At 41.0% G+C, this 26,177-nt stretch overlaps 1 protein-coding gene across 1 annotated transcript in view; it reads right to left on the bottom strand.

Annotated features, from left to right (window-relative positions):
* The window catches only part of GCC2 (GRIP and coiled-coil domain containing 2), a 37,477-nt gene extending 14,604 nt beyond the window's left edge, over positions 1 to 22,873 (bottom strand). The window contains exons 1-13 of the mRNA XM_005889971.3: positions 22,774 to 22,873; positions 22,622 to 22,678; positions 21,149 to 21,233; positions 20,011 to 20,075; positions 14,370 to 14,474; positions 10,893 to 13,364; positions 10,189 to 10,258; positions 7,964 to 8,064; positions 7,771 to 7,869; positions 3,570 to 3,689; positions 2,754 to 2,918; positions 2,315 to 2,419; positions 1,352 to 1,514 (exon numbers count right to left, since the gene is read on the bottom strand). Of these exons, the coding sequence (XP_005890033.2) occupies positions 1,352 to 1,514; positions 2,315 to 2,419; positions 2,754 to 2,918; positions 3,570 to 3,689; positions 7,771 to 7,869; positions 7,964 to 8,064; positions 10,189 to 10,258; positions 10,893 to 13,364; positions 14,370 to 14,474; positions 20,011 to 20,075; positions 21,149 to 21,233; positions 22,622 to 22,678; positions 22,774 to 22,779 (3,613 nt within the window). The 5' untranslated portion in view covers positions 22,780 to 22,873. The remainder of the gene's footprint in view (positions 1 to 1,351; positions 1,515 to 2,314; positions 2,420 to 2,753; positions 2,919 to 3,569; positions 3,690 to 7,770; positions 7,870 to 7,963; positions 8,065 to 10,188; positions 10,259 to 10,892; positions 13,365 to 14,369; positions 14,475 to 20,010; positions 20,076 to 21,148; positions 21,234 to 22,621; positions 22,679 to 22,773) is intronic.
* Positions 22,874 to 26,177: the final 3,304 nt, after the last annotated feature.

Here is a 26,177-nt window from a genome sequence, read left to right as displayed (position 1 = left end):
CTTGTGGGAACAGCAGATACTGGAGACGGAGGACTCCAAAAGGTGCTCATGGGGTGGGAAGGTGAGGGCACAGCAAATGAATGACAAGGCTGTGGAAAAGCAGGCGCCATGTTTCCGAAGAGGAAGGGCCGCTGCACCCCCGAGGTGAGGAGGGTGAGTGAGGAGCCAGATGGGCCCTGCAGAGGGACAGGGCTGGGGCTACAACACATGGCAGAGTGAGCTGGCTAACAGTTTTGCGCAGATACTTTCTCACATGTCCCCACTCTCCTCCCCGTCCAGCCACAGCCCCGAGCTCAAGCCTCAGGGCCCCTGCCACCCAGGGTGCCTGCATTTCCCAGACCCCACAATGGGCTGAATCATCACAAAGGCCCAAGTCCACCCTGTGTTCAGGTCCCTCCTGAAATGGATCAAGGAGATCTTCCATGCATACTTCTTCCTCACAAGTCAAGCCTTTTCCTCCAACTTGTAAAGACTTAAAGACTTCCACACTACATTACTCCTTTCCACTTCTGCTCCTAATTATGGCTGCAGAAAGGACTGCCCTGTCCCAATTTCCTCTTTCTCTCCAAATCCTAAGAGTCCACACAAGCCCCAACCCCCAACCATTCACCCACAGAAGCTTCTCCCTCTGCACTCTTGACACCCACTGCCTGGACCTCTCGTGTCTGTGCTGACTCACCAGCGAGAGGTGCTGGCTTTCTTAATCAAGCAGCTCTTTTGAAGTTTTCCCAAGACCTGAGCCTCTTTTTCAGCTAGCTGGCTAACTCAAAGTCAAATGTCTGCAAGTGTTTGTGACCTGGAGCCCTGCTACCCAGTATGCACAAGAACGCAGCTGGAAGATGGGTGCGTGCACAGGGAAGGGCCCAGAGAAACCAAGCACAGAGAGTATTTGAAAACTCTGTTAATTACTTAAGAATGAAAAAAAGCCCATGGCTCAAAGAAGAGATTCAAAGAAAATTAAAAACATCTCAAGCTGAATTAAAATAAAAACACAATGTATCTGCTTGTTAGCTGAAGGACTGCCTAAGGGACACTCACAGCTCTAGTGCTTACGCTGGAAATTATTTCACAGATAAAATGGAACAGAATCACCTCAGAAAGATTCCATGGGCATTACAACCATCCTGCTCTGCTGGCAACAGGACCCCTGAGAAATGTTTACAGGACTGAATGTACACAAGGGCACAGTGGGTAGTCTTACAGCCCCGCTCTTTAGTCCCCAGTCTCAGTCCCTACTGTGAGGATGACTGGGCTGCTGGTCAAGGAAACCATCAGCACTGGCCCCCACCCCCATCCCCCACTTCTGCTGAAGACAGTGACCATGAGGTGCAGTGGGTTCTGTTTTACTCACTCATTTCTTCTTGCAGGGTCTCTTGTTTCTGTTTTTGGATTTTTATTTCCTGCTCCAAATCTTCTATCTTGCTGTTTTTATTAGATAACTTCTGATTCAGCTCTCTCATCAAGCGCTCGTAATCAGCAATTTCCATGTTCATTAGAGTGGTCTGCTGGGCATCCTGCACAGGTTTCAACGAGAGGTCCATGTGACAGTGGATGAGCTAACTCTGTCTAGGAATTTCTGAAAGGATCAAGGATCGCAGCACACCTACTCTAGGATACTTTTCTGTAGCATAGAAACTTCACATGTTAATGAAAATGCTGGGGTACTTCCTAGATTGTAATTTCATAAAATAGACCACTTTTGTAAACAGTTTAACTTTCTCAGTTTCATTGTATAATTTTCATTAACTACAACTGGTCTACTCTTATTTATAAAATATTCCTATTTTAAGCCGCTCTTATGGTACCTTTATTTTTGCTCCCATTGTTGGAAGAGCAGAGAAAAATTCACCAAAGTTCTCAGCATAATATAAACTTCAGTTTCTAACATTAACTAAATTTTTCATGTGTCACAGAATAATCATGTACAAAGAATAAAACAGCAAACCAAGCCTAAATTCTTCCAGAGAGATGGGCACTGGATAACTAAGTTAAATTTTCCATATTCTGAGGCAAATAATTTATAAAGAAGTACTTCAGTATCACAAATAACCTTGTTTTTGAAATTTTACTTTTCAGGGCCTATAGGATAGTTTAAAAATGAGAACATTGCTATTCTAAGTCTAGTGTTTCATTTTAGCTTTCTGAAAGTGAAAGTCACTCAGTTGTGTCCGACTCCTTGTGACCCCATTGACTATACAGTCCGTAGAATTCTCTAGGCCAGAATACTGGAGTGGGTAGCCGTTCCCTTCTCCAGGGGATCTTCCCAACCCAGGGATGGAATGCAGGTCACCTGCATTTCAGGCAGATTCTTTACCTTTCTAACCAGCTCTAATTCTTGCATGGTTTTCTGAAGCTGTTTCTTTTCCTTTTGAAGCTGTAGCTGCAGTTCTTCTAGTTCATTTACAGAACTGGCATGCTCCTAAAATTAAAAATAGAAACACTGGGACCCCTAAGCCAACCAATGTTTAAAAAAAAAAAGCATTCATAAAGGATTATAAAATAAATCTGACATATAAAGTACAGAGTTTGGAAATCTTTCCATATTTAAAAAATATACACCGAAAAATCATACTGTGGATTCTCAACTTCACAGTTGGAATTAATTAACTTCAATTAATTAACTTTAATTCCACGTTAAAGAATTAATAAACTTTGATGATTTAACAAATGCTCATCAGCAAGTCTTTCCTTCACTGTACTGCAATAAAAACACCACTGTGTGAAATGAATTCACCCCACAGAACTGTTTTGACCTTTATTTTCTGTTCTTTCTGAAGTTTTTCAGCTTCCAGCTCTTTGTCTGCCATAGCCTTGGCTTTGTGGACTTCTAGAATCTGCGCTTCCAATAAGCAGGCGTTAGACTGCAGTGTCTCGATACGGGCCAGGAAGTCTTCATTATCTGAGGTTAATTTTTCACACTACAATGACAAATGATTCACTACTGTAAACACACAGAAAATACACACAGGAGAGGAAGAATAAAATGGAACATAATGAGAATACTGGCACAGTATAAAAAAGTGAAGTTTTCAGAATCGAGTCCACGAAATAAAAATGCAAAAATCAAGAGTAAGTTTAAAACACAGTCACTGTTGATGTTAATTTGGAAAACATTTCAAGAGACCAGGAGCACTAACAGATGAAAAGGCAAAAAATGAAAAAAACAAAAAACCTCAGGGGAGCTGAGTTTACAGCTGTAAGTAAGACAGGATGGTTGCCAGTTTTCTGGTCATATTCTTCTCTCAACATTGGGAAAAAGAAAATAAAATTAAGTTTCTATGTATTAATTTTAACTTTTGTGCAAAAAAATATTCGAATTGAAATACACTTATTACAATTTTTACATATGAAAGTGTCAGTCAATCAGTCATGTCTGACTCTTTGTGACCATATGGACTGTAGCCTGCCAGGCTCCTCTGTCCATGGGATTCTCCAGGCAAGAATATTGCAGTATGCCATTCCCTTCTTAGGGGGATCCTCCCAAACCAGGGATTGAACCTGGGTCTCCTGCATTGCAGGTAGATTCTTTACCATCTGAGTCACCATGAATTTACTCAATTTAAAGTTACCTGAAAAGTCAAATTCCTTAATTGTCTTGTAAGGTCTTCTACTTGATGCTCAAAGTTATTGGCACGTTCTTTCTCTGCATCCAACTGTTCTGACTGCTTATCATATTCTGATAAAAGATTCTTCAACAAAAGACAAAAGGACTTAACTTCAGGATATTATCGTACACTCAACTCCTCAGACTGTATGACTGGGCCGTCTTAACACAAGCCTTAAGAGTTCATTCTGGAAGCCTGAAATATTTACCTAGATTCAACATTTGACAGACTACCCCATGGCATCATACAATAAAATTAGCATAATCTAGATGACTTTTAGTATGAGGTAGTCTCTTAAAGGCTCGAAGAGGATTTAAAACATATACAATGCAGTATCTCCAAGTTATCTGTCTAGTCATCAAAAATACTTCTGAAACATGAACATTTAAGCGGGCAGGAGAAAAAGTTTACCCTTGTCACCTGTTACCTCCACCTACAGAGTCTTGCTGAAGACAGGCAAGATGTCCTCCATCTTGGGCCTGGCCCAGATGAAGCAGAGGCGCTCAAGGAATATGAGAGGACCCCACACACAGTCTCATACTCTGCAGCAGAACGTTCACGATTTTCCAAAGACCCTAAAACCACGTGGCTTTTTCCTTTGATGTTCCTAGTCGGCCCTGCTCAGGAGAGAACCCCAGGACCGACCTCTGTGATCCACACCAGCCAACAAGGACGTCCTCCAATGTGCAGCGAGACTCAACTCTTCCCTGTAGCCTGTGTTTCCTCTCCCCTTTCTGATAAATCCTGTTTTCCCCTTGTTCCTGGTCAACTACTGACTGTTCTTCACAAAAATGCAGCCCTGTACAAAATAACTAACACATGTCTCTGGCTTTCCCTGAAAGTGGCCTCAAGGAATCACACCTGTGCTGTCCTGCATGGACTGTGCCTTTGGAATTGTGCCCAACAACATGACTGTTTCTGACAACAGAGAGGAGCTGACTCTACCTGTGGTCTGATTCTAGGCTTTTTGCTCCACTGCTGTCTGTTCATTCTTTCACCACCACCACTCGCAAATCCTGACTGTTGCAGCTCCACACTAAGTCTAGCAGTAGGGCAGGGCTAATCCTCCCATTCTGTTCTTCCCCAATACTGTGTTGCCCCTTTGAGGTCTGACCTGTATTATCTTTCTTCTTTCTAAAGAACTCTTATTAAATTTTTTTTTGGGGGGGAGCTGCACTGGGTCTTCTCTGCTTTGCAGGGGTTTTTCTCTAGTTGTGGCATGGGGGCTACTCTTCCTTGTCGTGCACAGGCTCTTCTTGTTGCAAAGCATGGGCTCTATGAGCAACGGACTCCGGAGTTGTGGAGCACGACCTTAGTTGCTTCTTAACAAGTGGAATCTTCTTGGACCAGGGATTGAACTTGTGTTCCCTCCACTGGCAGGCAGATTCTTATCTACCACACCACCAGGCAAGTCCTAAAGAATTTCTTTTAACATTTATTGACAGGCATGTCTACTGGCAACAAATGCCCTCCATTTCTAAGAAACTCTATTGCTCCTTCACTTCTAGTGCAAAGCATTCTAGGTTGGTGGGTTTTTTTCTCTCAACACCTTAAGCAATGCATTTTACATTCTTCTGTATGGCTCCTTGTAAGTTTGATGTAATCCTCTATACATAAGGTGTTTTTTCTGTGGCTTCTTTCAGGACTTTCATCTTTGATTTTCTGTAATCTGAAAATGACATGCCACGGTGCACCTCTTCTGGTTGTGCCACGTGTGGTGTTCTCTGAACTTCCTTCCCGGATCTGTACCTTGGCACCTGACATTAAACCGGGTAATCAGTCTTCCCTGTGCCAAGTATTTCCGTGTTCCGTTCTCTCTCTTCTCCTATGGCATTCATATTGCACACATGCTATACATTTGTAGCTGCCCCACAGTTCTTGGATGTTCTACATTTTTCCCCCCCTGGTCCTTTGAAATACATATTTTAAAGAAGTAAATTGGTATGCTTGGTCTACCTTTACAGGAAAATAAGTTAGATTATATGGTTCTCAAAATGTAAAGAAGCAAGCTCCTAATGATTCATAAAAGACAGATAAACCCATATATAAATTTCAAACAAGCATTTTTTTAAATGAATGAGATATCTTTATGTTAAGGATACTAATCCCTTGTCATATTTTCATTTGTTAGTTTTATCTAGTTCAGTCTCTTTCCCCTTGTAACTTAAGTTTAGAAAAGTATTTTGTATCTAGAGATCACATGATCAAGTATTTTAAGTATTTTATTCTAATTTTTAAAAATCACTTTCATTTTTGACGAAACCTCAGAATTCATTTTGGAGAGTGGAACTAGATTTTCCTGAAGCAGTTTTCTGATTCCTCCTTTCCTGGTTTCTCTGTTTTCAGGTCTCACTGGGGCAGCACAGCTTATTTATTTGCTGGAAGAAGAGATCTGGAACCAAATGCTTGAACCTAACCCCTGCTCCACTGGCTTCCTGCTCTGTGACCTGACTCCTTGCTGGTAAACCAGCAACGTTAATAACATGCTTATTACACACGCACATCACATGTGAAAGGACATGTCAAGCACTGAGAAGACTGCCTGGCCTACAGTGCTGCTTGTTACACAGGAGTCACCCTACCCACCTTAACTTTCCTACACACTATTTCCTTGTCTGTCTGCTTTTACTGCCACTGGGACTAAAGGCCAAGCTGGCAGAAACTCCACCTACCTGGTTGACCACCGTCTCCCTAGTACTCAGGCTCAGCCTGGCTGTAGAAATATTTGAATGCATGAAGAAACAAAATGGCATGTTCTTATGTTTTATTTTTACATTTTCCTATAATAGTGCCTCATGTTATTTAGGCTGATGAGCAGTAATACCTCCAAATAGTGTTTTCACTTTTGTGTTAGACATGTCTGCTGCTTCTGCTGCTAAGTCACTTCAGTCATGTCCGACTCTGTGCAACCCCATAGACGGCAGGCCACCAGGCTCCTCTGTCCCTGGGATTCTCCAGGCAAGAACACACATGTCTAACTTTCACATTTCCTTGGCCAGAGGACTGTAATAGTAGCCATCTTTGTTTATTACTGATTTTATTAAGAAATACCAAACAGAAATAGTAGTTTTAAAAGACAATACCTTAAAGGCATATTTAAAGCCTAGCCACTTAAAAGCTTGACACTAGGATGACACATTACACACACACACAAATAGTGCACACCTTTACTAAAACATACAAGGTGACTATGTTATGGACAAGAGTTTTCATTATCAGAGAAATGCAAATCAAAACCAAGATGAGGTACCATCTCATGCCAGTCAGAATGGCTGCTATCCAAACGTCTACAAACAACAAATGCTGGAGAGGGTGTGGAGAAAAGGGAACCCTCTTACACTGTTGGTGGGAATGCAAACTAGTACAGCCACTATGGAGAATAGTGTGGAGATTCCTTAAAAAACTGGAAACAGAACTGCCATATGATCCAGCAATCCCACTGCTTGGCATACACACTGAGGAAACCAGAATTCAGAGACATGTGTACCCCAATGTTCATCACAGCACTGTTTACAACAGCCAGGACATGGAAGCAACCTAGATGTCCATCAGCAGATGAATGGATAAGAAAGCTGTGGTACATATACACAATGGAATGTTACTCAGACATTAAAAAGAATGTATTTGAGTCAGTTCTAATGAGGTGGATGAAACTGGAGCCTATTATACAGAGTAAAGTTAAGTCAGAAAGAAAAATACCAATACAGTATACTAACGCATATATATGGAACTTAGAAATATGGTAACGATGACCCTGTATGCAAGACAGCAAAAGAGACACACAGATATTAAGAACAGGCTTTTCGACTCTGTGGGAGAAGGCAAGGGTGGAATGATTTGAGAGAATAGCATTGAAACATATGTATTATCATATGTGAAACAGATCACCAGTCCAGGTTCGATGCATGAGACAGAGTGTTCAGGGCTGGTGCACTGGGACAACCCTGAGGGATGGGATGACAGGGGATGTGGGAGGGGGTTCAGGATGGGGAACATGTGTACACCCATGGCTGAGTCATGTTAATGTATGGCAAAAACCACTACAATACTGTAAAGTAATTAGCCTCCAATTAAAATAAATAAACTAAAAAAAGTTTTATATTTCAAGTACATTTCTTACTTACAAGTTACAAATGTAACTTGTTATTAATGTAACTATTTTTACCTTATAGTTTTCAGCTCCTTGAATGAGATCTCTCATGGAAGTAGACAACTGATCCCTTTCTGAGCGAACGGATTCAAGTTCTTCCTGGAGCGTCTGGGCCTATTTTAAATATATGATAGCTTATTAAAGCACAGAAAAACTTGTTTTCTAAAAGGTAAGGTTCACAAATCTTGCATTTTTTAAGTCAACTTACTTCTTTCCTGCTAGAATCTAGTTCTTTCTTTGCTTTCACAGCAACTAGTTTTAACTTATTTATTTTCTCCTCTTTCTCTTTGGCTTCTTTTTCCAAGTATCCTAAAAACATAAAATGAAAGAATTATACATAAACTCAAATGAAAACTAGGGGAAAATACTAGAATTACTCATTTAGTCCTAGAAATGGAATTTTAATCTAGTACACAAAATATATAATTTGAAATTAAAATAAATAGCAAAGTATCTATTTTTAAGTAAAAGCTTAATTATGCATTTTCTAAGCAAGGCAAACAATGAACAGAATTCTCATTTTCTTCGGTCTTCCAGAATAGCCCATCTCCTCAGTGTCCATACATGGAAAGGCCATCTGGACCCCTGCATGGCAGAGAACCTCCTGGAAATGCAGGTATGCTGGGCTCCTGGTGGTGACAGCCAATCAGGATGAAGCAGAGATGTCAGACGCTCTTCACCGTTCATGATCCACAGGTGCCTCTAGTGGGTGGGTCTGATTTTTCCAGCTGGACTTCAGTATGTCCAGTGTGACTCTCCCTTAACCTCTCTGGCCGTCTCCCCGACGTAAACTCCACGCTCCAAATCTTACTTCTTGTATCTCTGATGGACTTGGGTAATGATCTGAACTTCTGCACTTGCTGATTCACTGAGTTGTGCCTTTGTTCACCACTGCCTTCCTCAGCTGTGACGGGGCACCGTCTATGCGTGTAACACAGGCCAACTCTTCCACTTCTGTGTCTCACCCCACACCCTCACCTACTCGGGCCATCAGTGCACAATTTTCCCCTCTCTTGTGCAGCAAAACCCACTCTCTCTAATGGATTCATCCCAACAGTCGACAGACATGCAACAAGAGAAATGTCACCAACAGCTTAAGGTCAGGAACAAAGAGTGGAAGCAGCCAAGGAGGAGAGGGGAGGGAAGACATGAGAAGACAGTTGAGACCTCATTCTCTCTCTCTCTCTCACACACACACACACAAATCCACACCACCCCTCTGGACTCTGTCCCATCTCTTCCTTCTGAGCATGGTCTATGTCTGTTCTCACATTTCTCTTCCCCATTTTCTCCTTGAATCCGTTCCAGTCATTGTCTTGCATACCATGGCAACTGTTATCAAGTTACCAATGACCTTGATGCTGCTTAGCTCAGGCTGGGCCTGAATACTAAAGTAGCCTTTCTTACCTCCTCAACATTTCCTCCAAATGCACTTCACTGGTCTTAGCTTCCAAGACATCTTATGCTCTGGGTATTTCTAACCCTCCAGCTATTTCTTTTCACTCTTTTGCCACTTCTATCTTTCTGACTCTTACTCGATAGAGAACTGTTTCTGGTCCTCGTCTTTCTTCTACACTCACTTCCTTGGTGATCTCCACCTCAGGGCTTCTAATGCTAACAATGCAGAGAACAGTGTCTTACCTGGTCAGCCCTCTCCCAGTCACCCCAACCATTCCAACCGTCCATCACAGAAGACTGTGGGTCACTCTAGATTGTTCCCACTACCTCCGCAACAATTGAGCATTAAAATGAGGAATTACAGGTACTTCACACAACCCCATCTTGGTTACTCTGACGGATAAGCAGGAGTGATGAAGCCGGACTTCTCCACACATCACGCCAGCACTGTTGGGAGTGGCCTCTCCCACTCTAGAACCTCCCAGGAGGGCCCCCCGGACGTCAGGAGTGTGAACATACCAGCACCTGCCGTCTCCTCCTGCTACAGTATCCTCCTTCTTGGGTCACATTACTCACTCTTTAAGACAAGGACAGCCTGTCCTGTGATGTTTCTCCCAACTCAACAAGCAGTTACTCACATCTTCCTGCACTGCCACCAGAAGACCTCGTCCACACCCCAAACTCTGGGAGGAACAGCCCTCTCTTGCAGTGTGTTCTTGAAGACAAAGACTGCATCTTAGCCACCTTCCTATCACCAGTGCCTAGGTAGCTGGGCTTTCAAGCCAAGTTTGCTAAATGAATGAAAAACCCCAAAACAATCATGGCACTTTTTATAAAAGGAATCACAACAGTCCTCTGGATGAAACAACAGAAAGTGAGAGTTTTGAAAGGGAAGGCGAGCAGAAGGCAGAGGCCATCAGAAGAAGGATACTATGCTTTTAACACCTCATAAACTGGCGAGAGAACTTCCCATTCTGTTCTAACCCTAAGAATCTGTTCAGTTAACTGTAACAACACATGGAAAACCATAGTTACCTATTTTTTCTTCAAACTCTTTTACTGAAGGTTGATCACTTTCTACAGAAGTTGATTTCTTGAAGGAATCCTAGATTTTATAGGAAAAATAAAGACAATCACTGCATTCCCCATGATGAACTGGCCGTTATGCTAAGCATGAAAAAAAAATATTATTAAAGAGAATTCATACAGAGACCAATCACCTGAACAGACTTTCTCTTCCATTTAAAGACCCAGTAATTCTGATCTCATCATGCACATAGCATTTACTATTAAAAACAATAGCAGCCAAACCCAAAATGACCCACCCAAGGGATATAAAATACATGATGTAATAAGGAAGAGATTAAATGATGACCATAGTTTATCCTGCCACAATCTTGGGAGGAAAATCTGAAGTTTTGGCTAAAATGAAATATTGCTTTAGCCTATTTTTTTGCTTAACAGTGTGCTTTAAGGTAATATAAATTTTTTCATATTTAGTTGTAGTTTTGCTGGTGACTACTTTTGACCAACATTTAACCCCCCGCCACTTAATCTTATGTAAAATCAAGATTCCAAAATGATCTAAAACCAACAGTAATCAGTATGATTAAGTGTGAATATGTTTAATGTACTTTTCAAAGATTTGCATTTGAGCTTAAATGCTAAAAATCTGACTTCAAAGTGTAAAAATAGTGGTATTGTCTTAAGAATTTAAATAAAATTCACATTAATATTACCTTTAATGATATTAACTCCGCTTTCACATCTTGCAATTCAGATTCTTTTTGTTCCAATAATGGCCTTAGGTTTTCAAGTTCTTTTATAAAATCTTTTTCTTTTTTGTGATGGTTTTCATTTTCTCTACACAATTTTTGAGACATTTCTTCAACTTGAATTAGGAGATTCTGATTTTCAAACCTTGTTTGTTCACTGGCATTCTTCATCTCCAGAAGGTCAGACTGCAGGGCCTCCTTTTCTAAGAGGGCTTCTTCTAACTCTTTCCTTAGGACAACTTTCTTTTGCTCATAATCTGTTAGTAGAGACCTAAGTTCCTCACACTGAACCATGTGCTCTTCTTGAAGGAGCTTAATCTCTTCTTCTAACTCTACTATTCTTTTATCATACTGAAAAGCCAAGTTGTGTTTTTCTTCATTTATTTTATCTAAGGATTTACCCATGGCTTGTAGGATGTTTACAACATCCTGTTCTTCCCTTTCTTGTGAAACCTTTGACTCCATCTGTTCAAGAAAACCACACAACTGAGCTTTGACAAACAACTTCTGAACTTGCTCGTTTTCCAACAGTTTATTCAAATTATCCCTTTCTCTGACAGCTAACCGAAGTTCCTCTTCTAATTTATTGATCTGCTCCTGAAATGTAACATCTCCTTCTTTTTGAGACAGGAGGGCTTCCAGATCCCTGCTCAGCAGGTTCTTCTCTGAACTCAGTCTGCTATTTTCTTCACGAAGAGACCTCACTTCCAATGACGTGGCTTCCTGATCTTTGGAGAGAATTTTCAACTGAGCTGTAAGCTTTTCCAGTTTTTGGTTCTTTTCATCCTTTTCTTTTAAAGTTTCTTCTAGTCCTGCTGTTAGTTCATTCACCTTCTGCTCTAGTTCACTGTTGTACTGGGCAGTCTGATCCACTTTTTCCCTGAGTTCTACAGTCAACCTTTCTTCCCTTTCACATTTTTTGTGAAGATTATCCATCTCTTCATGAGAACTTTTCATCTTACTTATGAAATCATATTTTTCCTCAGTAAGAGAACTTATCTTTGCTTCAAATTCTTGTAACATGGTATCTCTCTGACTGAGACTAACTAGATACAGTTCATTCTTCTCTTGAAGATTCTTTATGGTATTTTCAAGTTCTGGTACACATTCCTGCTGGGACAGTAAGTTATCATTTTCTTTCTGGAGATAATTCACAGTTTCAAGAAGAGCATCTTTTTCATTAAATGCAGTTTGGAGCTTCTGCTGAAGTTCATTAATATTAAATGCTTGTTGTTGCTTCATTGATTCAAACTCTTGACTTATTTTTTCAGCAGATTCCCCCAGCTCTGTCTGTAAAATTTCCATAATCTCTCGTAAACCCTCATAATTTAACATTGCTTCTTGCTTTTCTTGTTGTAGTTTTTCACACTGTTCCTTAAGACCCTGTATTTCAAACATCAATGTTAACTTTTCTTTTTCTGAATCTGACAAAAATGTCTCATTTAGTTCTGTTATTTCTTTTTGATGCTGTTTCTTCAGACTCTGTACTTCCTTGTTATGTTGTTCTATGGTGCAGCAAAACTGTTTATTTGCATCTTCTAGCTCAGATTTTAATTTCTCAATTATATACCCCTGTTCTTCTTTAGCTAGTAATAATTCATTAATTTTAAACTCTAAATCTTCCCGTTCATGAAAAAACTCGTCCTTTATATGTTGGGCGTCAATTTCAAGTTTTAATTTTAGATTATTCATGTAAGTTAACTCATCTTTTAAGATGCTATGTTGAGACTCTAGTTCTTTTAGGGCGTCTTCTAAGTGTCTAACTTTTTCATTCACTGCTTGTTCTACAAGAGAATCTTCCTGTAAGAGCAAAGAGCACACCTGATTTTCTTGGCCTGCACCTGAGGCTTTCCCTTCATTTTCTAATTCACATTTATACTTCTGAACGTTCATCTCACCTGCCTCACACTTTCTGACTAAGTTATCTTTTAGCTGGATCAAATAATTCACTTCTGCTTCGTGTTCTTTGGCAGATGTTTCAATTTGGCACATCAATTCTTTCACCTCTTCTTGGTGTGTAGATTTCAACCGTACAAGTTCTTCTTGCAAACTATTAATATCTTTTTGGTACTGCTGACAATTAGCCTCAATCACTCCTTGGAGGTGAGTAATTTCTTGCTCCTTTTCATTTGTGGCGGTTTCTAACTGCTTTTGCAGACATAAAATTTGATCCTCAAAGGCTAGCTTAATTTTCTGAATCTCTTCTTGCAGCTTTTTAACACTATCTTCAGAATCACTCTGAAATCTGAGCTGTTCTGAAAGCTCTAATTGTTTTTTTGCTGCTTCTTCCACTTCCTTTTGCCAATCAGCTTTATCGTTACTGTATTTGGAATGTACTGTTGTTAATTCATTTCTCAAATTTTCTATTTCTTTTCCATAGCTTCTTTGTGATTGTTCCAACTCTTTTTGCACATCTTCCAACTTAGTTACAGAATCCTATAAACGTTAAGCACACAAAAATTATTTAAGACAAAACCTCTGCCCTCAGGAAAAATAAGAGACACAGTCTCATAAAGAGGAAACAAGTAGCAGTGTACACAGAGAAATATAATCCTTACATTCCAAAAATTCTGCTTAGAAGCTCTGAGCACCTTAATAATGATGATATCCAGCAGTAGTATTAAAGTCTTACTCAAAGCAAGGAAATCTCTGAGTTTAATTTTGTTTTAAATGGTAATAAATTACATAAGTTCTATTAAGTTACAGGCTTTAACGAACATCTCCTGAATAGAGTGATAAAGTTTTGGGGAGAAAAGTAGCACAGACCCAATGGTAGGCAAGTATCCGAGAAGTGAACAAGCAACAGTATGTACAGTATGTTAGACAATCAACATTTAAATTGGTAGTTTCTCATAAAATCAGTATTTTTCCCATTTTATTAAAAAATGATACAACTAAAAAGATTATAAACATTAAAATGACCAGGTAAGTGTTAACTGTATCTCTCTGTGTAGCTCAGTGATTTCAATTATCCTTCTTTTAAAATATCAGTCTGTTTCCTTATCTGCAAATATTGTAGTTTAAATGAGATGAGATGCTTTTTTTTCCCTTAGTATTTTTTTAGTCTTATTTATATTTATGTATTTTTGGCTGTGCTGGGTCTTCATTGCTACTCAGGCTTTCCTCTAATTGTGGTGAGCAGGGGCTTCTCATTGCAGTGCCTTCTCCTACTGCACAGCTTAGTCTCTAGGGCATGTAGGCTTTGGTAGTTGTGGCACGTGCTCTCAGTAGTTGTGGTGCACTGGCTTAGTTGCTCTGTGGCATGTGGGATCTTCCCGGGTCAGGGATTGAACCTGGGTCTCCTGCAATGGCAGGCAGATTCTTTACCACTGAGCCATCAGGAAGTCCAATGAGATGCTTTTTAAGATCTTGGTTCTAAAATTTACAACTATATTATATAAGTTAATAAAAAATAAATAAATAAATAAAATCCTGCCTTACCTCAACCTCTTGCTTCATTTTAATACTTTCCTTCTTCAGAGAAACACAGTGTTGCTCAGTCTCTGCTTTTTCCAAAAGAACAGCATCCAGACGTTCAGTCAAGGCCTGTTTTGGAACAGGACAATTTGTTTGAGGTTAAAAACAGTGGATTGACTTTACCCATAATTATCTCCTCACCTCTCCAAACCATGTAAGCATATTTAAAAGGCTATACACAAGAACCAAGAGAAAAGGAGAAAAGACATGCAGATATGAGAAATTTCAATACAACTTTGAAAAACTGACAGTGGAGGAGGTGGAGGAAGTGAATTAGAAAGAAGCAGCAAGCTAGAACCTGAGGGCTCACACGGAGAAACATGCAAGAAGCTGGCAAACACTCACTAGAAAACCAAACGCTCAGGAATGGAGCCAGCAGATACTGCTGAGGCAGGTACAGGAAGTAGGTTCTAGTTGGGACTGACAGTCCTGATCAGGAGTGCTTAGAACAATGGGCAAGCAAACCCCAGTGTCCCTCCCACCCCCAGAAAAGGTTTACACACTGCAGAGATGAAATGGGAGAGGAACTCAATGAAGTGGAAGCCAAACAAGCCAAGAGTCAGTTTCTTGAAAATAAAGCTAACAAAGCAGACCTCTTATGAGACTGATGAAGAGAAGACGGAAGTCACAAACATAGTGAACAGAAAGGGAATCTATCCATATATAAACTACAGATTAAATAGTTAAGAAGAATATTATGATCAATTATTAACCTGCCAATAATACCGAAAAGTAAAACGGTACAGATAAAAATTCCTAGAAAAATGTAACTTTCACACACACACACACACACACAAATCAACACTGTAACTACTTAAAAATTAAACTAGAGGTTGAAAATGGTCTACCAAAGACACAGGAGGAAAAGAGAGCTTTGCAGGTGAGTTCTATCAAGTTTTTAAACAACAGATTATCCCAATTACATATGAGATTCTTCAGAGAAAATAAAAAACAAGAAGAATTCTCAAGTTATTCTCACAACTGGCATAACTTGATAACAATATCCAATGACTTTACAATACAAGATAATCATGGACCCATTTCACTGTGAATTTAGTCAATCCTAAACCTTAAAACCTAGATAAAATCCTAAACAACAGTAATCAACTATCACCCTAGAACTGCCTCTGAACTTCTGAATGTGAAATAAAAACAAAAATATAAAAACAAAGCAGATCCAAAAAAAAACACAAAGCAGATATAGACAAAATTAAGAGTTCTATATCAAGTTATAAACACTAAACACTATTTATAAACATGAGAGTAGAATACAGCCACTTTTCAATACAAGATGATAACAATCTTCCTCCTATGCGTCTGTTCTCAGGAACTTGGAGAAGAACATGGTCTACAGAACGAGAAGGTTAACCAGAAAAGTAAATTGCATTCCACCCAGCAAGTGGGGTGGAAGTGAGGGGCTGAAGCAGAAAGCAGGACAGATATTCACTGGGTCATGGCACAAGGTTGGCTCCAGCAAAACCACAGCAGACCTAGAGACAACCAGACCAAATGAGCACAGGACAGAAGGCTTGAGGAGGCAGGTGTCCAGGAAAAAGTATATAAACGATTATTTGCTCTGTTTAACCATTTGGAAAGTAGGCGTCATTGTGAAAGATAGCTAAGTTTTCATCAGTTATAACAGGAAGTTAATAGCTAAATGTCTCACCAAGGAATAAATCAAAGAATAGCAGGATAAACATATTATTTAGAAACATAATTTCCATCAACTATTAAGTATTACAGTTATTAGTTGTTAGCACTATTTCTAAATTATGTGCATACATTACTTTTGTTAAAACAATTTTAGTTTTAAAACTAATTTTTTTCACACTACATAGTATTGCAATGTAAACTTTTTGATAAATTATCAGGGGAAGCCTGAAAACAATAATTTTAGGAGATATACAGAGGGCATTATCTGAAAACAGCTATAAATATACTTAGAGATCAGAGGCACAAAATGGACAGTCATCTCCCAGGAAATACAAATTCCAACAACAAGAAAACAAGAGGGATATGTACAAGAAACTTCACATCCTAACTCGTAATCTTTCCCTTCCTTGTGCATTTGGAAGCAGGATATAAGCTCATTGTAATACCACACACCTCTCAGTTTGACATGGAAAATATGGATTTTTTAAGTCAAATATGTCAGGTTCGCAATATAACTTCAGATATATTTCAATGCACTAGAAGATGACTATCACAAATTTAATAATTGAAACTTGTAAAAATGTTAAAGTGTTAATTACTCAGTGTGTACGTCTCTTTGTGACCCCATGGACTGTAGCCTGTCAGGCTCCTCTGTCCATGGAATTCTCCAGGCAATAGTACTGGAGTGAGTTGCCATTTGCTTCTCCAGGGGATCTTCCCAACCCAGGGACTGAACCCAGGTATCCTGTGTCTCTGGCATTGGCAGGTGGGTTCTTTATCACTAGCACCACCTGGGAAGCCCCCAGAAAGCCATACATTTTTATGAAGAACAGAAAACTTTGCATTCAAAGTCATGTTTTTCCAGTGTACTTTCTCCCAATGAAGGAATAAAACGTAGCAAGAAAGTCTATTCCCTTTCTCAGATGTGTAGATGATGTATTATACTGCAATTTGTGGTTTTTCTAAAACAGAAAATTCAAAGCAGCTGATTAACTGATGCTCAAGCTCCTCCAATCACTCTCCAGTGTAATCTTCTCATTAGGACTGGAAATCAAAAGATTTCATTCTCATTTAATTTTCAGTTCAGTTGCTCAGTCGTGTCTGACTCTTTGTGACCTCAGGGACTGCTGCATGCCAGGCTTCCCTGTCCATCACCAGCTCCCAGAGCTTACTCAAACTCATGTCCATTGAGTCGGTGATGCCATCCAATTACCTCATCTGCTGCTGTCCCCTCCTCCTCCTGCCTTCAGTAGTTCCTAGCATCAGGGTCTAAGGAGTCAGTTCTTTGAATCAGATGGCCAGAGTACTGGAACTTCAGCACCAGTCCTTCCAATGAATATTCAGGACTAATTTCCTTTAGGATGGACTGGTTGGATCTCCTTGCAGTCCAAGGGACTCTCAAGAGTTTTCTCCAACACCACAGTTCAAAAACATCAATTCTTCGGCACTCAGTTTTCTTTATGGCCCAACTCTCACACCCTTACATGACTACTGGAAAAACCATAGCTTTGACTAAATAGACCTTTGTTAGCAAAGTGATGTCTTTGCTTTTTAATATGCTGTCTAGGTTGATTATAGCTTTTCTTCCAAGGAGCAAATGTGTTTTAATTTCATGGCTGCAGTCACCATCTGTAGTGATTTTGGAGCCCAAGAGAATAAAGTCTATCACTGTTTCCCCATCTATTTGCCATGAAGTGATGGGACGGGATGCCATGATCTTAGTTTTCTGAATGTTGAGCTTGAAGCCAACTTTTTCACTGTCCTCTTTCACTTTCATCAAGAGGCTTTTCAGTTCCTCTTCGCTTTCTGCCATAAGGGTGATGTCATCTGCATATCGGAGGTTACTGATATTTCACCAGGCAATCTTGATTTAATTTTAGCAAACTTTTACTTTCTGAGATTTGAGTGGTCAGGATATTAAATTAATAACCTGAAAGGTAAACTTAGCTAACTTAAGAGAAATTTTTACCCTCATTTTTAAGAGTAGTTTTGACAGGAGAATACATCAACAAGGAGGAAACAAGGGACACATATTTAATATTTAAATATTTTGAAATGTAAGTGTATGGAAAATATTTTAAGGGCTAAGAGTTCACTGACACAATGGCATCTGCAATGTTCTTTTCAGATACAAAAACCTGCTTTTTAGTGTGTGGGTGAGCATGTATGTACATATGCATACATATATGCATACAATATCTCCTACAAATAATATACGGTAATAACAAAATCACTGAGTACTTATGGGCCAGATCCAGCTCTAAGCACTGTGTGTACTGACTCTAGGAAAGCAAGTCTTATTATTTGTTATTCTCTCTAGTCTCCAGTGGAAGAGTCACAGAGAAGTTAGGAAACATAGCCGTGGTCACACAGCCTGCATGTGGCAGAGCAGGGTCTCAAGATCTGAATCAGGCAGTCTGGCTCTAGAGTCAGGTTCTTCAATTAATTACCGTGCTTAGTCACTCAGTCTTGTCCGACTCTTTGCAACCCCACAGACTGTAGCCCGCCAGGTACTTCTGTCCATAGGGATTCTCCAGGCAAGAATACTGGAGTGGGTTGCCATGCCCTCCTCCAGGGATCTTCCCAACCCAGGGATCAAATCCAGGTCTCCTGTATTGTAAGAGGATTCTTTACCATCTGAGCCACCAGCAAAGACCCAATTACTTACTAGGTTGGCCACAAAGTTTGTTCAGGCTTTTCTGTAAGGTGTTATGAAAAACTGGAATGAATTTAGTGGCCAACCTTGGCTATTAATAATCAGGAAAATACGTAATGATCAAATAAAATCATTATGATTCAGAAATGCTTAAACCAATCTGTACATTACAAATCCAAATGTTATTTGTGCACACCATTCAGAATTCATATACTGTTTTGACTAAATAAAGAACAAAATGGCAGTACGAGGTATACACAGGGATTTAAAGACTCCTTGAAATAACTTTCTGGGAGCCCCTTGACTGTCCACCACCCCCAAGCTGGGAGAATAAGACAATATACAATCAAAGACTAGACAGACAGCAAGACTCAAATTACAAACATGGAAAAACAAGAAAAAAAATTACTGTAGAGCTTTCAGAAGCAAAGACACTTTAAAGACGGCCAGGCCAAGTGGGGGAAGGAAAAGCATTTAATTAGAGTTAAGGGAACGTGAGGGCGTCCCTAGTGATTCAGTGGTAAAGAAACCTGCTGCCAATGCAGAGGCCTCAAGTTTGATCCCTGATCCAGAAAGATCCCACATGCCTTGGAGCAACTAAGCCCCTAGGCCACAACCAATGATCCATGAGTCCATGTGCGGCAACTACTTAAGTCCACACACTACAGAACCCGTGCTCTGCAACAAGAGAAGCCACTGCAATGAGAACTGCGTACATCACAACAAAGTAGATCCGGTTCACAACTAGAGAAAGCCTGAACAGCAACAAAGACCCCGCACAGTAAAAAATGAACAGACACATTTTAAGAATTATTTTTAAAATAAGGGCCTGTGAGTAAGAATAAGCAACTCAGGTTTCTAAACAGGGAGTAACAAGATAAAAACAGTATTCTGTGATCTGACAAGAGTATGTAAAACTAAGAAGAGAGAGCGAGTCCAGTTACAGGTTCATCTAGGTAGGTGTGCTTCACAAGGATGACATGAAGTGCTTCACAAAGAGCCCTGGCAATGGAGAGACTCCTCAAAGTCCTGCTCGGGGCTGGGTTCCTAATGGGCAAGGGAAGAGCAGGACTGAGACCAAGGCAGCAAGCATTAAGGAGAGAGTGAGTGGGATGGAGAGGACAGAACAGAAAGGGCAGAAGCGCTCATCCACCTCTCTCCACACACTCAACCAGAGAGATGGAGCATGTAACCTTGGGTGGGAGCAGCTGACAGCCCTCAGGAAATCTGAATTATCATCAGGCATCTCATCTAGGAAAAACAAAAATCAAAGTAACACTCACACTGTGTCCTTACCTTAATGATGTCAGCTCCTCCAGCAACCAGCTTTGACTTCAATTCTTCAACTTCTTTCTCCAACTCTAAACAATTATAAAAAAATAAAAAATACTAGTTTAGAAATGAAGAAGGAATTACGGCTAAAGTGAGAAGTACATTCTTTAAAAAAAAAAACACTATAAATTGTTAATACTTTTTAAGAAACCGCACATATTTTTGAGAAAGCATTAAGTTCACCTAGCATTTCATTTCCCTTTTTATCATGGAAAACTACAAATTAAAAAAACTAGAGAGAATAGTATGATTAACCTCTATGCTCCATCATCTTGGTTTAATACTGACTAAATGAGCGATATTATTTTATCCCAACCTGTCTTTACTTCTTTTCCCTCTTCTCTTATGCATCTTGACATTTCTGAAACAAATCTCAGACATTATGTCAGCTGTAAATAACTTCTTTCTGTATAACCTTAGAGCAACAACTAATCTCATATTAAACGTACACGTTAATCTATTTCATCAACTCATTTCCAGATCTGGTGCCTACATACTTCCAAATAAATTACTCTCTTTATCATAAGTGGATCCAACCTTTGAAAACTTTGGCTTTCAGACTGGGCAGTTAAGTCACTGAAAAGAGCTCACCCACACATATTACAAAAGGAAACTAACACCTAATCCTTGTGGAATATAAAGAAACAGAAACTGAATAGGGAATCAAGCAACTTCAGTAAACATGCTTCAGAAATCCAGGAAAAGAAGTCTTTTATTGCTTTATTTAAGGCCTTTTTTTAAACTTGTTTGGGCTCAGAACCTCACGTCTCTAACATATCAACTGCCAACTTTAGGAAAAAATGCCTTACTCAGAAGAATATACAATCCACGGGAAGTTAAAAAAAAGTGCTTAACTTTAACACACTATTTCTTAAAATCCTTCTCCCTGACCTTTTTTATTAATCCAAAGATAACTGCAGTTTAGGCTTATGAGATAATAAAAAAATATCAAAATAAGTGGTTAGAATATTAAGTAAGATTCCACTACTCTAATTATTATTGGATTCACTGATAAAACAAGCCAGTGTACTATTAAGAAACTAGTATTTGCAACCATGATTAAACAAGATTGTGGTCAAGATGAGTATTTTCAACCCGATACCTGTACATCTCAATTTTGTTTTCTGTATTAGCATCATCTGCTTCTTGGCAAACTTGATAAGATCTTCCTTGGGCAAGGCTTCCAGCTGGAAGATGCAGAGATATTACCAACTTAGTATAATTCATGTTTCAAAAATACCACAAAAAAGAAACATAAAGTCTGCCTAAATATTTTTTAAAAATCCTACTGAATATTTATATTAACCAAATACCACATTTTTAAATATTCACTTCAGTTCAGTCCATCAGTCATGTCTGACTCTTTGTGACCCCATGGACTGCAGCACACCAGGCCTCCCTGTCCATCACCAACTCCCAGAGTTTACTCAGACTCATGTCCATTTAGTCAGTGATGCCATCCAACCACCTCATCCTCTGTTGTCCCCTTCTCCTGCCTTCAATCTTTCCCAGCATCAGGGTCTTTTCTAATGAGTCAGTTCTTCGCATCAGGTGGTCAAAGTATTGGAGTTTCAGCTTCAGCATCAGTCCTACCAATGAATATTCAGGACTGATTTCCTTTAGGATGGACTGGCTGGATCTCCTGTCCAAGGGACTCTCAAAAGGCTTCTCCAAAATAACAGTTCAAAAGCATCAATTCTTCGGCACTCAGCTTTCTTTACAGTCCAACTCTCACATCCATACATGACTACTGGAAAAACCATAACTTTGACTACATAGACCTTTGTTTTTTAAGATCAGCAAATTCAAGTTTAACTCAGTAATTATTAAACTACAATGAAATGTAAAAAAACCGCACACACCCTCTAGCTACAGAATATCCTTGTTACAGGTTAAGACAGTTTCTTTGATTTAATTTCTTTAACTGCAAAATCAAGGAACTGGGACTAACTCTACTTAAAGTTCTAGTTGTGTGACACTTTCGTCCTATTCAAGGCTGAAAGACGCCTCTGGCCACAGGAAAACACGTTAAGCCCTAATTACAACAAGATGAATCAAGGGCGCATTTAGGATTTAACTGAAAAAATGAAGGAAAGTTACTCAGCGCCTGTGGGCTCAGTATTCTAATGGGTAAAGCTGTGATCAGAGAAGTATTTAACTCCGGGTCACCGTGAAGCTTCCGGGAACAGAGAGTTTGGACGACTGTCTGAAACTCAGCCGTAGCAGGAAACCTCAGGAGCAAGTCACCATCTCTGGACCGACCCCCACCCATGCCACGGGGATGACCTGTGTGAACCTCAGAGGAGGGGTCGGCAGGAACGAGCCCCCGACGCCGCCCACCCGCCCGTCAGGCTTGGTCCGGTCGCCGTTCGGACTTCAGAAACCAGACTGTTTCGTTGAACGTTTGGAAACTGCGGAATCCCAGAGGCACGCTGACCCGGGGCAGCAAGGAAAGCCAGGCTTCACCCCAGCGAACTCAGAGGAAGCCCCTGACCGCTCAGACCCGGACCCCGAGGAAAGCTGTCCCCCAGGCGGTCCCCTCCCGGTGGGACCCGCCTCTCAGACGTCTCTTCACCTTGGACTTCCCGGTCCCGCGAGCGGCCGGCGAGGCCACCCCCTCGTGAACAGGCTCCTGCAAAACACAACGAAAGCCGGCCGGTCACGGGCGGACCTGCAGACCCTGGCAGGTGGGGAGGTGGTCCCTCGGCCCCCAACCCCTCGCGTTACCTCCATGGCCGCCCGCAGCCCGCACTTCCACCCCGCGCCTCCCACGGACCGCCGCTTCGGGTTAAAGGTCGCGCTTCTCCGCCGGCCCCGCCCCCGCGTCTCCAAGGCCACGGCCCCGCGGCGCTCGCGTTTCCGCTTCCGCCTCAGGAGGTGGCTTCCCGCGAGCCCCGCCCCGCCCCGCCCCGCTGGGCCCGCCCCCGAGGAGGCGGGGCGGGCTGGGCGGTCCTCGGGGCGGGGCCCTGTGCTCTACGAGGGTGTGGGGGCGTGGGGCTGCCCTAGGAGGGTCAGGCCCAGCGCAGCTCGGCCGGTGGCGGCCGCCGTAGTCACATTTCCTTCACCTTTTCCCATTCCTATCCTTCTCTTCCCATGTCCTGTCCCTTCTCCTGCCCGATCTTCTGTCCACTTTCCTGTCCGTTGTCTGTCCCATCACCTGTTCTCATGCCCTGTTCCCTCACCTATCCTATCTCCTGTCCCCTGACCTGTCCCCATTTTTGTTCTGATTCCTGTCCCTCTTCTCTCTCATCTCCTGTCTTCTCAGCTGTCCTGTATCCTGTCTCCTCTCTCTTCTGCTGTCTCCTTTCCTGTCCCCTCACCTGTGTCCCCATTCCTATCCGTCTCCTGTCCCATCTCCTGTCCCCATTCCTGTCCTTCTCCTGTCCCCTTTCCTGTCCACTCTCTGGTCCCCTCACTTCTCCCATCTTCTCTCTCCTCCCCTGATTCAGATGCTATTACTTTTTCGAAGCAAGCAACGTTTGCTTGGTTTCGGAATTTTACTCATGGCCCTCTGTGAAGACTGAAAAATCATATTAGAATCTCAGGAGTATACGACTATCCCTTAGATAATTATCTTTAACCCATCGAATTCTACACATATCTCAGAGTGCGTTGTTCACAGGCCTTAAAGACTTCTTGTTTCCATTCACATGAAATAAACCAGACACAAGAGACATTTGTCCAGCTGAAAGAACTTTAAGAAACCACAGCTATAGTCTCATTTCTTTACCCATTGCAGGTTGAGTTTTAGGTCTCCTCATTTCAGATGATCTATTATTATAGGATTGGATTTGGGTGGGGTTCAGAATAAGGGGACTGGTGTGTGTTTAGGTGGATTCATCTCTAATGTGTCAGAAAAGCAGTGGCCTCAGGACCTTCTCCTGCTACTTGAGAATATGGTGTTTGTTTGTTTGTTTGTTTTTTTAAGCATCATCTGAAGCCTGAGACTTCCTGGGTGGCACTAGTGGTGAAGGATCCGCCTGCCAATGCAGGAGACAAAGGAGATGTGGGTTCAATCCCTGGGTCAGGAAGATCCCAGGGAGGAGGGCATGGCAACCCACTCCAATATTCTCACTTAGAGAATCCCACGGACAGAACAGTCCATGGGGTCGCAAGGAGTCAGACATGACTGAAGCAACTTAGCACATACATAGGAAGCCTTGGACACAGAGGAGTCAGGTGATCCAGGCCAGGGTCTGTTAGGTACAGTTGGTCCCTCTCTGCCTATTTCCAGATAACTGGCAAAGAAACTGGGCACAGGTAATTCAAGCACAAGGGAGGATTGCAGACACCAGGGTCCCTGGGCAGGGTGGTTCCTCTGGGCGAGGATAGCAGGTCAAAACAGCCATGTGCTAGATTGGCCAGTAGAGGGGGCAAGGAGGTCAGCATGGTGCTTCCCACTGGCTCAGAGACCAAGGAGGTCATCCTGTAGTCCTAGTTAGTTGTTCCAGACTTGGGTTGGGCTAGAACAGGAACAGTGAAAGTGTGCGTGTGCCTGTGCGTGTGTGTGTTGGGGGTGCAGGCTGATGCTTTGTACTGGCTTATTCAGTCCACACAGTAACAGAGCATCTTCTGTGCACCTAGTTCTCTGCTGGGGGAAGTGCAACTGTAACTAAGACAAAAAAGGTCTCCTCACTGGACTAGTGGTAGAGACAGATGATAAGCATGGAAACCGTTAATTTAACAGAGGTATGAGTTATGGAGAAAGTAATGCAATGTTACATAACAGGATCTGTTTCATTTTCTTTATTTTTTAAATTTTATTTTATTTAACTTTACAATATTGTATTGGTTTTGCCCTATATCAAAATGAATCTGCCACAGGTATACATGTGTTCCCCATCCTGAACCCTCCTCCCTCCTCCCTCCCCATACCATCCCTCTGGGTCATCCCAGTGCACCAGCCCAAGCATCCAGTATTGTGCATCGAACCTGTTTCATTTTCATTTAAAAGTTTTACTAACAATAATTGTATATATTTGATTGTGTATCTTTATGGTGTACAGGGCTTCCCTGGTGGCCCAGATGGTAAAGAATCTGCCTGCAGTGCAGGACACCTGAGTTCGACAACTGGGTCGGGAAGATCCCCTGGAGTAGGAAATGGCAACCCACTCCAGTATTCTTGCCTGGAGAATTCCTTAGACAGAGGAGCATGTTGGGCTATAGTCCATGGGGTCGCAAACAGTCAGAGATGACTGAGCGACTTTCACTTACTTTATTTATAAAGTATACATGATGATTTGATATATGTATACATAGCAGAGTGATTACTACTGCAGCTAATTAACGTCTTCACGTATTTATATGTATGATGAGAGTATCTGAAATGTACTCTCTTAGCAATTTCCAGTTTTCAGTACTTTTTTGTGGCTGTGCAGTGAGGGATGCTGGATGTTAATTCCCCAACCAGGGATCGAACCCAGACTGACAGCAGCAAAACATGGAGTCTTAACCACTGGACCACCAGGGAGTTCCCAGTACAGTCTTATTAACTATAGTCATCATGCTGGACGCCAGATCTCTAGATTACTTGTCCTACATAACTGTAGCTTTATGCCCTTTGATGAATATTCCTATACCCCCCACCCGACCTCCAGTCCCCAGTAGCCGCAGTTTTGCTTTCTGCCTCTACATATTCAACTTGTAAATTTATTTTTAATTTTTTTAAAATGTGTGTGACAGTTTATTATTTTCATTTAAATATTTCAGTGTAATAGTCTAAACATTTAAAAATGTAATTCTTTTGAAAACAATACAATTTATTTATGTAAACCCAAGGTTATAAACTGAAAATGACCAGATTTTGTTTATTTCTTTAATTGAAGTATAGTTGACCTACAATATTGTATTAATTCCAGGTGTTCTGTACAGTGATTTGACATTTATATACATTGAGGATTGATCACCACAATAAGTCTAGTAACCATCTGTTACCTTATAAAATTATTGCAATATTATTGACTATATTCTCTATGCTGTATATTACAGTCTGTACCCGTGAGTCTGTTTCTGTTTTTTAGATTCCACATGTAAGTGAAACAATGTGGTTTTTGTCTTTGATTATTTCACTTACTTAGTCTAAAATCTTCTAGGTCCATCCATGTTGTCACAAATAACAAGATCACATTTTT

Source organism: Bos mutus, chromosome 11 (assembly GCF_027580195.1).
Source record: "Bos mutus isolate GX-2022 chromosome 11, NWIPB_WYAK_1.1, whole genome shotgun sequence".
Classification (NCBI taxonomy): Eukaryota; Metazoa; Chordata; class Mammalia; order Artiodactyla; family Bovidae; genus Bos; species Bos mutus.
Note: the sequence above shows the minus strand (reverse complement) of the source record. Positions and strands in the feature narration are given on the sequence as shown.